Source organism: Momordica charantia (assembly GCF_013281855.1).
Source record: "Momordica charantia cultivar OHB3-1 chromosome 3 unlocalized genomic scaffold, Mcharantia_2.0 BLBB01000003.1, whole genome shotgun sequence".
Taxonomy (NCBI): domain Eukaryota; kingdom Viridiplantae; phylum Streptophyta; class Magnoliopsida; order Cucurbitales; family Cucurbitaceae; genus Momordica; species Momordica charantia.
Window position 1 is genome coordinate 18,736,685 of NW_028275161.1, and position 10,080 is coordinate 18,746,764.

The 10,080-nt window shown below is 33.2% G+C and overlaps 2 protein-coding genes and 1 non-coding gene across 3 annotated transcripts; 1 reads left to right on the plus strand and 2 right to left on the minus strand.

Moving 5' to 3' along the window:
• Positions 1–539: 539 nt before the first annotated feature.
• On the plus strand, positions 540–612 carry TRNAR-ACG (transfer RNA arginine (anticodon ACG)). Its single transcript has one exon. It is a non-coding gene; the product is annotated as a tRNA-Arg (tRNA).
• A 972-nt stretch (positions 613–1,584) lies between these two features.
• Positions 1,585–4,593, minus strand: UREG (urease accessory protein G). The gene is made up of 7 exons (XM_022284531.2): positions 4,187–4,593; positions 3,893–4,084; positions 3,728–3,788; positions 2,790–2,991; positions 2,329–2,450; positions 2,085–2,189; positions 1,585–1,903 (listed from the first exon to the last, which is right to left on the minus strand). The coding sequence occupies exons 1-7, from the start codon at positions 4,261–4,263 to the stop codon at positions 1,820–1,822; spliced, it is 843 nt and encodes a 280-aa protein (XP_022140223.1). The 5' UTR covers positions 4,264–4,593; the 3' UTR covers positions 1,585–1,819.
• A 1,298-nt stretch (positions 4,594–5,891) lies between these two features.
• LOC111010690 (Cytochrome b561/ferric reductase transmembrane protein family) lies at positions 5,892–8,579 on the minus strand. Its single transcript, XM_022284194.2, has 4 exons — positions 8,090–8,579; positions 7,849–8,013; positions 6,863–7,011; positions 5,892–6,553 (listed from the first exon to the last, which is right to left on the minus strand). Exons 1-4 carry the CDS (start codon positions 8,225–8,227, stop codon positions 6,196–6,198), a joined length of 810 nt encoding a protein of 269 aa, XP_022139886.1. The 5' UTR covers positions 8,228–8,579; the 3' UTR covers positions 5,892–6,195.
• Positions 8,580–10,080: the final 1,501 nt, after the last annotated feature.

A 10,080-nucleotide genomic window follows, 5' to 3' on the forward strand; every position in this document is an offset into this window, starting at 1 on the left:
AAGATTAGTTCACTTATTTTTAGATTTAATATGAGTTCACATGAACATGGAAGATATTTGTCAAATTTAGTAAAGAATATTAATGGCAAGAATTGAAATGAAATATTTGGAAGTACAACAGCGAAAAAATGTAAGAATGAGTAAGTTCAATAGTTGATCGGTAAGATCAAAACATTCTCTGAACCTTGGGATTAGTAGCATATTATTTGCAACGTAAAATACAAATTGAAATACTGACGGACCATTGGCGAGTATTTTTTTTATCCTTTTCCTCTTCTTTTCTAAATCTTGAAGACCAAACTATCAATTTTTTACAAATTTAGTGACTAAATAGAAATTTATCCTATTTGTAAAAGGAAATATATTGTATTTTACCATATTTGCAATTAATAGAAATAGTTTCCTTTTTCTTTAGAATAATAGAAATAGTTCTAAGCACATTTGTCGTTCACGAAATATGCAAATAATGAAATTAAGAATTTCAGATAATTGTTAAGATGTGCATTTATTAACCTATAAATGCAATAACTGTCAACAAGGACTCCGTGGCCCAATGGATAAGGCGCTGGTCTACGGAACCAGAGATTCTGGGTTCGATCCCCAGCAGAGTCGTTTTCCTTTTTTTTTAAATTTTGGAAAAATCAATTCCAATAATTCAATTAACTCAAATTCTGTGGTAACAAATTAAAATCCTCTTTGTAGAAAATATAAATAAACAATTGCAAATGAGAACTTTAATTAAAAGAAGGCGGTATAATATACCAGGAAGGTTTAATTAGAAAATTTTCATAAATTTGAAGAAGTAATTCTCAATTTGAGTTTTTTTCTTATTATTTTTGGTAAGCTCAAATTGAGAGTTAAAAAGTTGATTACAACCGTTTCTACTAATCAACTGTCAGTATCAACGACGTCAAAAGTCTGTAAAAAAAAAGAAAGAAAAAACTGTCATTTTCTTTTTATTAAAAATAAAAAATTTGGATCCTAAACCATAATTTAAATCCCACGTTAAATAATATTAAAAACATACATGGCCCAGACATGAACCAGCTTTTGACACGATTTATATGTTAAAAGATCAAGAATTGTTTAACATTTCATGTTCAATCAACTATATCTTCAACAGAAAAGATCCGATTCAAATTTTCTCTCCAACATGTTATATTTGAAAAGAAAAAAAAAAAAACTCCTTTCTAAATCGTCTTCTTGACAACTTCCACGTCAATTTTCCATTTAAAATATTAACAAATATTTGCTCAAAGTATATTTTTGAAACGTTTATGAAAGATCAATAGTAGTATTAGTACTTTGTAAAAAAAGTCACAAATATTTAATTAAATATATTTTCGAAATGTTCATTAAGAATGAAGAGCAGCATTGGTACATGCTTAAAAAAAATAAAAATAAAACAGTGGTACTGATACTTTTGAAATATAAGGCAAAGTTTAAGGGCATCTTTTTTTTCTTTTAATGTTTATTTGTAATTCAGCCTTATTTCCTTGGTAATTCACCAAATTACCACAACCACAACCATTATCATATTTATATTTATCATTTTTGCATTGCATATACTAAACTTTTATAGTCTTGAACGGCCAAACTAATTCATTGTTCTAATCATTTGCCGAGGCATATAAAAGCCATGGAATTCCAAGTCTCTTGTGATGTGATCTAAAATAAGAAGTGCCGAAGCTAAAAGTTCAAACTTTTCCTTAAACAAGATTGACAGCATTTAGTTCTGAAATGTAAGCAGCTAAACTAAGTAGAACAGCCCATAGGTTAAGCTTAAACCAGACTCTAGCCATTTTTCAACTGAGAGATGTCAATGCCGTTTCTTTCCTGTTGCTGCTTCCCAAGCTTGTATGATGTGGTTCACAATTTCCTCGACGCCAACTCCATGTTTCACCTGCACGAATGTCAGTCAGGCATTATATCATGTCGTTAACACGAGCAAGGAAGTTTTACGTTTCTCATTCTCATTCACACTCAAAGATTTTAACTGAGACAGTGGACGACAATATCATCAATCACATAATTCTCTAGCTACAAATAGATACTGAAGAAAGCAAATAGAGAACAGGGCTGACCTGAGCAAATACAAATGGTCCCCCGTCTCGCATTTTCAATGCGTCGCGCTCCATAACTCCTAAATCAGCTCCAACTGCTGGAGCAAGGTCAGTTTTGTTTATTACCTGTTATCAAAATGTGACCATTTAGAAAGATGGCCGAGTTCAAAATCTTGATTGCACTACTGCCTCAGATGAGTGATCATAATTTTTTTGGCACAACCCACAAAATGGACAGCTGGAAACACAATTAGGAAACACATACAAGGAGATCGGCTTGGGTGATCCCGGGGCCACCTTTTCGAGGAATTTTATCGCCACCAGACACATCTATGATGTAAATGATATAGTCAGCAAGTTCCCTGCTGAAGTTGGCAGCCAAGTTATCTGCACAAGAAAACAGGTAAAGCATGTGTATCAAAGACTTCAACTTCTAAACAAAATTCTACCAGCTGCAACAGTTTTGAAACCCATCTCCATAAAGACTACACTTCCAAGGATTACTTTCTTCTTTAACAACAAATTCGATAGCCTGAGATATCTAAATTTGTGCAAGTATGTTCCTTTTGAACCCTTAATTTTCAATTTACCATTTGAATCCACAATCAATTTGTCTGATGCTAATACAAGTCTCTATATCCTTTTTTCTTTAAAATTTAAACAGCTAAGTTCAAGTAATGAGAAGGGAATGTTAAGATGAGTTCAGTTTTGCCATTTCCAAATTACCTCCACCGGATTCACAGAGAAGCATGTCTGTTTTATACAAGTTTGAAAGCTCCTCGAGAGGTCCGAGATTAATACTGATGTCTTCGCGAATAGCAGCATGTGGGCAGCCACCAGTTTCCACTGCTCTAATCCTTTCCTCTGGTAGTGCTCCATGCTTCACCAAAAATTCTCCATCCTCTTTTGTGAAGATATCATTGGTGACCTAACAATGATCATGTCAATCTAAATAAATATCTTTTCTTTGCAAATCAAAGTAAACGAATCTCTCATGTTCCATGAATTTTCGTTGTTAAGTTTTTAGCGAAAGATATTTCATTCTACCACAAAATTAGTTATTTACATTTACTGCAGTGCAGTGCAGCACAGCAAAGAACTTGGTGTTATTGAATCAGCCAACTTAAAAAGAAAAAAATCTTACTGAACTTTTGGCACCAATGTTTGAAAATGGTGAATTTTGGTTAACAAATATGGTCAAATATCATCCAATTCTATTAGAACACAGAACTTTCCTGGGCATATCAGTCTGTCAGCACACCAACTCTTACTTCGATACCAATCCAAAATTACTCTGTCATGGATTTCCCAGGTTTTCAAAGTTTTAAAAGAAAACAACGGCTTTTAGAAGCATCAATCTGCTTGTATATGACAGAGCAGTGAAGGTTAGCCAGTTGATTATTTTCATTAGAAAATATTATGGAAATGATGCTTTATCACCAGTCTCTCTCATATCAAACGAGAAACAGGATCCCAGATTACCAAAAAAAACTGGTTCATCAGAGTAAATGGGCTCATGGGAATACTAAAATAAGCATATACAAGACAAAAATCAAAGCATAGAACAGACCCAAGATTCTACAAATACCAAACTAGGAAGGGAACCATTTACAGAAACCGAAGAGTGAAAGTGATATGGAGAGTCATTTCAAAATCATACTTACTGCAGCTAGACTGTACTTGTCACGCAAGACGGTACAAAGTGCCAGCATCAGAGCCGTCTTCCTAAGAAAATGAAACAGCACTCGATGAATACACTCTATTTCTATGTCAGTGAGTAAAAGTTTTTGGGAAAAATGAAAGAAAATGGAAGATATATAGATATATACCCAGTACCAACAGGGCCACCAATACCGACGGTGAAAGCTCTCTCTTTAAAATTTCTAGTAAGAAGCGGCGGAGCTCTCCTGCTGAAGAAGCCAGGAGAGTAAATGGGCTCATGGGAGTGAGGAGCTAGTCCATCATGACTGTGAAAAACCCTACCATCTGCTCCAACAAAAGACGAATCGCCGTGAGGTTTCCTGCAACAAGTGAACTCTGATTACTAATCCGGAGAAATGAGATTACAAATCAACCCTAACTAAGCAAATTGATTTCAAGAGCGAAATTATAAGCAAAATTACTCGTGGTCGTGGTGATGGTCGTGGTCGTGGTGATGGTCGTGTCCATGGTGGTGGTGGTGAGCATCTTGGGACGCCATTGTTACACCGTTGCCGAAGAAGCTTAAGGAGGAGGGAGAGAGTGATGGCAACTCAAAATTCAAACGATTTTGCGGTAGAAAATGAATTGCGATTTCGATGGTGCTCACAGTCGCTGCTCAATTATTGAGGAAAGAAAGAAGAATCCAAAACAGTATCACAGATTCACAAACGAAAAGTAGGCGGTGTTCCTCCTCCTCCTCCCGATGAAGGAAGGGGACAAAATCAAAATGTCAGAATTAAATATCAATTTTCGGTACTGGCAGATTCTCGAAATGTTCTTGGTTTGAGGCTTTGAGCCAAGAATTCAAATCTCTGTCTGTATCCATCAAGGATTAAAACGTGGATCGCTCAATTCTATGCAGAGTTCATACAAATAATGATATGATATCAATATATTTCTAAAACAATCCAAATAACATTTAATTTTTTTTAATTATTTTTTTAGTAGGATTTGAATTTACTACTTTAGGTACATAAACCACATGAGTCAAGTTGGCACGTTTAATTTTTTCCTTTTTCTGTTAGAAATATGGAAAGACATTGATGTATCAATATTTGGTACATGCTCGAGTTCATAAAAAATATTAATAAATAAATAAATATCTTATAATTTATGTTGTTATTAGTATTTAGATTCGTTGCAAATATTTACAAAATATTAATTGATTTTTTTTTAATGTTGAAGTTGCAACTGATAGTTGTATTAAGAAAAATAAAATTAATGTTGAAGTTGAATTATTCCATTCATGAATAAATTAATATGTTTATAGATATTTTTGTTCCAATATTTTTTAAGAGGTTGTGAATAAGAAGAAATTTAAAATTTATTTTGATTAATAAATAAATAAATAAATAAAATTCTCTCACGGTTTCATCCTTCAATTTTAAAAATATGATCGACAAGTTGAGATTTTCGAACACAAGCTAAGTGTAATATATAAATGACAAAAAAGATTCTTTTTTTGGTTTTTGACGAAACAAAAAAGATTCCTTCATTACTCGAGACAATGTTCCACTCTTTGACCTTTTTCTTTTTCTTTTTAAATTACTATTATTATTGTTATTATTATTATTATTTCAAAATTATGTAAATTAAAATTGTGAAATTGTTCATGTTACGCTCTTATTACAGAAAATTTGAAAAAGGTTATTTCAAAATTGTGTAACCAAAATGAGTTGTTTTATACCCTCGAGAACTGGATTATTGAGAAATGGATATTGATCTAGCTTCGACCATCATCTATAGGGAGGACGTTAACACGGCTCTATCATCTTTTCAAAGTAACAAGCGAGAAAATTACCTATTTTTCAATAATTAAAAAAAAAGGAAGAGATGATACTCAAAAGTACATCGTCACAAAAGAATTAAACAAGAAAGCACTTACCTACATATGAATCTATCTACTTTTTGATGTGGTATATTATATTGGCTCAAAAATTTTAGTGGGACATACTTATCTATTAAAATTTATAGAAATAGTCCAATAAAACATGTTCGGTGAGAAAGTTAGTAGGAACACATCTACTAGTACATGAGCCACTATTATTTTTGAAAGCATATTGTAAAATTGTCATCCCTTTAATACAATGTTAAACTACTACTAACCCAAAACTTAAATTGAACATGCTTTTACAATATATTCACAATGCTCAAAAATAACTTCCTCTTACAAAATAAAATTTAAATCAAAATAACATATATTTTGGGGGCAGAAACTTTAACCACTAGGAATTGGTTTTGGGTTAAGAAACTAGTGGAAGATGCTCTTTTTGATGAATGCACTTATCAGCATATTCTTCCCCCAGAGGATCAGATTTCAGTAGCACAAAGTGCAGACATCAAAAATAGAGTGGAAAATTTCAGTCAGAAAGAACATGTAAACATAATACTAAGAAAAACTGAAAAAAAAAAAAGAAAAAAAGAACCTATTTTAGTCAAACAAGTTTCTGAGTGCATTTTGTTTGGTACAAGGATGAGCCAACAGTTCCTTGGGGTTTTGCCTTTGAGTTTGAGTTTCTACTACTTGTTCATCAGAAGGTGACATTGCTTCAGGCTCCCCTAAAATAACCCCTTGCTTCTGCAAAAACTCCCATTTATCTTGAAACAGATAAAAGAAACCAATAAAAGAGATCTCTGCAGTGAAGAGAACATTCCATAATCCAATGCTTTTTGAAGTTTTCTTATGGTAGGCATTCAAGCCAGTGTAGATATTGATGATTCCCACTAGAGAAACTATTGTTCCAAGAATCCAATGAATGAGAAACCACACACTTCTTTCTTTCTTTCCCCTGCACAAGTGAAGTGGGTGGTGGAGGTTTTTAGAGGAAAAAAAAGAAAAAATAATCTTCAACAAAATTATTGACGGAATGTTTAGAGCGAGTTTAGAATGAGTCGTGTAAGAGAAGAAACACTGGGTTTTCGTTTAATAACATTTATGTTTCTTACATGACAACTCATATTCAGCATATTTTAAATGGGATCATTAATTTGGTGGAAAAGTCCTCATGTTTTGGCCCTACAAAGTTCCACTAATCAAGAAAAGGTCCAAAAAAAAGAGCAAAAAGGTAAATAATGAAAAGATTCAAGAGGAAATTTACCTTTGAGGCCTGAAAGTGCCCATCACTGCCTGTGCCCATATGGCTATGTAAAGTGCTAAACCTATTCTTTGGTGGTTATTATTGAATAAGTTCTCAAAATTTCTGAGGGACATGATAGCTCCAGCTGTGGCCAGGAGGAGGGATAATGTCTGTTAATGAAATTTAGTTAGTATATATTTATGGAATCTAAAATCCAGAAAAACAAGAAAGAGTATCCTTATTATCTAGAGTTAACTTCTCTGTAACTCTGTTAATGCTAATTGAAAGTTGACATGGTAGAGATTATATTTGCACATGGCTAAAGTGAAAGGGTAGTTTTGAGATATATCTTCATCCTCTTAATATGTCACATCAACTTAAAAAATAGATTTGAAGTAATTTGAAAAAGATAATGTAGAGAATATTAATATTCGTGGCCCTCGAGATTGTGGCTCTTTTGACTCATTGATTTTGGTCGGATCCTATTTTTGAACCGGATGCTCATTTGAGTTTTTGGACTCTGATACCATATTTATATTCGTGGCAATGAGAGGAGTAGCCCACTTATATTGTAAACCCTTGTTAGCTCCCTTATCTTTTCAAGGTAGGATTGTTAAAAAGGAATAGTCTTTGATGAGACCTTAGATGCAAGAGTAACCATTACAATTTACTCTTAGAAAGAGAGAGAGAAGTAGCTTCTGCTTATTGGAGACATGGGAACTATCATGAGGAGTACTACTAATTATCATATTTTTCTTGCTATTCAAGTATGAATTGTTTAACTTAGCTACCACTAAATTTTGGTCAGCAGAACTAAAGAAGGAAAATAAAAAAAAAAATAAAAAGTGGGGAAAGCTATGATGAAACAACATGGCTGGGCATGATTATGTTCTTATAAAATTCAAGACCAACAATGGTTGCATTTTAAGCACTAACAATAACATCATCTTCTTCTCAGGTACACAATATTCATTAACAATTTGGAGAAGAATCAAGAGCTAGTTTACCTGCAGAACAACATGGAGGTAGAAGAAGACCTTTAACTGAGTCGACCCACGAGCCAGCCGACCAGACATTCTAATTGCAAGAATCCCAACAGGCATCAGAAACCCCATTGAAGCCCAGAGGAGCAATCCATGGAGTTGAATGTCAAATCTCTTTTGATGGCTCAGCTGCAAAATCATCACCAGATTCAATTTCTCATCTCTTCAGAAGTTAAAATCAAAGAAGAATTAGTTTAAGCCTTACCCTCTCATGCCCGTCTCCAATGCTCCTCTGACCCCTAGCTTTCTGCAGCCCTTCATGTGCCGAGCCTTGAACTAATGGCAGAAGAAGAGCATTGCAAAAACTCACGGCGGCGAGTTCCAGATTATGAAAATTTCTCATTCTTCAATATCAAATCACACATTAAAACAAAACAAAAACAGAACGAAAATCAAGCACAGACCCTCATCCCTTGGGCTCAGAATCGGATGATTTTGAACAGCGATACAGTTTGAATAGGAATGGCGATGGTGGAATCGCATTGGTTATATACTGAGAAAACTTTGTCGATTGAAAAGGGGTTTGGAAGAAAAGAAGAATGGTGAAGGGGGAATGATGAAGGGCTGACATTAGCGAGCTCTGCAGTGTCTGCCCTCCGGTTCTTGCCGCCCAAAAAGGCCATGTTTGGATGTGGGGTACCCCTTGCTTTAGAGGGAAAGATGATTATTAAAGAGAGAACAAAGAAATTAGAAAGAAAAAAAAGTCTTGATCTTGAATTGGATAATGATGGGAAGAGTGGGAGATTTTAAGCTCTAAGTTTATTATCAATGTCTTCATTTTAATGTGTATTATTATGGTTCTCCCAATTGAAAGCAACTCATCTTCATGTTCATTTCCACTAGGATTAAGGCATTGTAGTGTGGATTTTGAAAAAGAGAGGAAAAAAAACATTAAAATTTTGTTAGTTTTGATTCTTGGTTTTTGCTCTAAGAATATCTTTTAGGATTGTGATGTAGCCACTTGTAAAAGTTGATGTTTTGATAATGAATTAGTATCCATATTAAACTAGTAGATTTTGTTTTCCAAGTTTTACAACATCATTTTATTCTTATTTCATATGGTTCATTTTGAAGCTTAAAATAAAAATTGAAATATAGAAATAAAAAATCAAATTTAAGAACCGTATTTAAAGAAGAAAAATGATTAAGTATATAAATAAACCAAGAAAAATTGGATAAAATCAAATCAACCAATTAGAACATAACTAAACTACTTAAAACATATGTATCGGTCTACATTAGACTATTGAACTAAAAAAATACAATATTAATATTTGGGTCAAAATTTTGAAAAGAGGAATCTGATAGTAATTCAACATCAAATTTAAGAAGATGAGAACAAATTTGTTAAGGAAAAACAACCTCAATTCCTCAGTTACCTACTTCTTAATGATTCTCTTTGAAGCTAAACTCTCCATTATGACAAAAGTTTCACCATTTTCAATCATAAAATTATGTATAAAGACCAACATTATCATCTCCACTTAGACTATGCCCAAAAAGATGATGGAAAAAAAAAATTAAAAACTTTGTATTTTAAAGTTTTTGGATTTTGGGCCCACCCAATCCCTTTGATTGAGTTCCTTCCAGACTCTACACCCACAGGATTCACCAAATTGAACCAGCATTTGAAAATTTTCCAATTTCTAGCTCTCATAGTTTGGTATCCGATCCATTTTCTGATTTTGACAATAACAATCTAGAGATGGTGGAAGTGACCCCATTTTTCAAATTTTCAATGAAGGTACGAAAATATTTTTTTTAGTACAATAAATATAAGGATGAAAAATTTGAACCTCCAACCTTAAGAGGAGAAATAAAATATTAATGACAAGAATCTCTGTTAGACACAGTTTAACAATTTAAATAATAATATTATATTTTTTGTGAATTTATAGAACACTAAAAGTTGGGAATCAAAATTAAATTTTTAAAGAAAATGAGCGTAGCTTTTGAAAGGGAGGATTTACAAAAGTAAATGGAACTGGTGAGGTGTTAGCATCATGATGATTGCAATATGACCACTTCAAAATAGTCAAAAACAATCTCTTTTATCACCTTTCTTTTTACCTTCCATGCTCAACATTATGCGCAAAATGCGCTTCTTCTCCTAATTTTCTATTGTTTTAATGTCTTGGATACTGTCTCTCGATTTCTTTTTATTTCGTGAGAAATTAAGGATCCATTTGACAAACA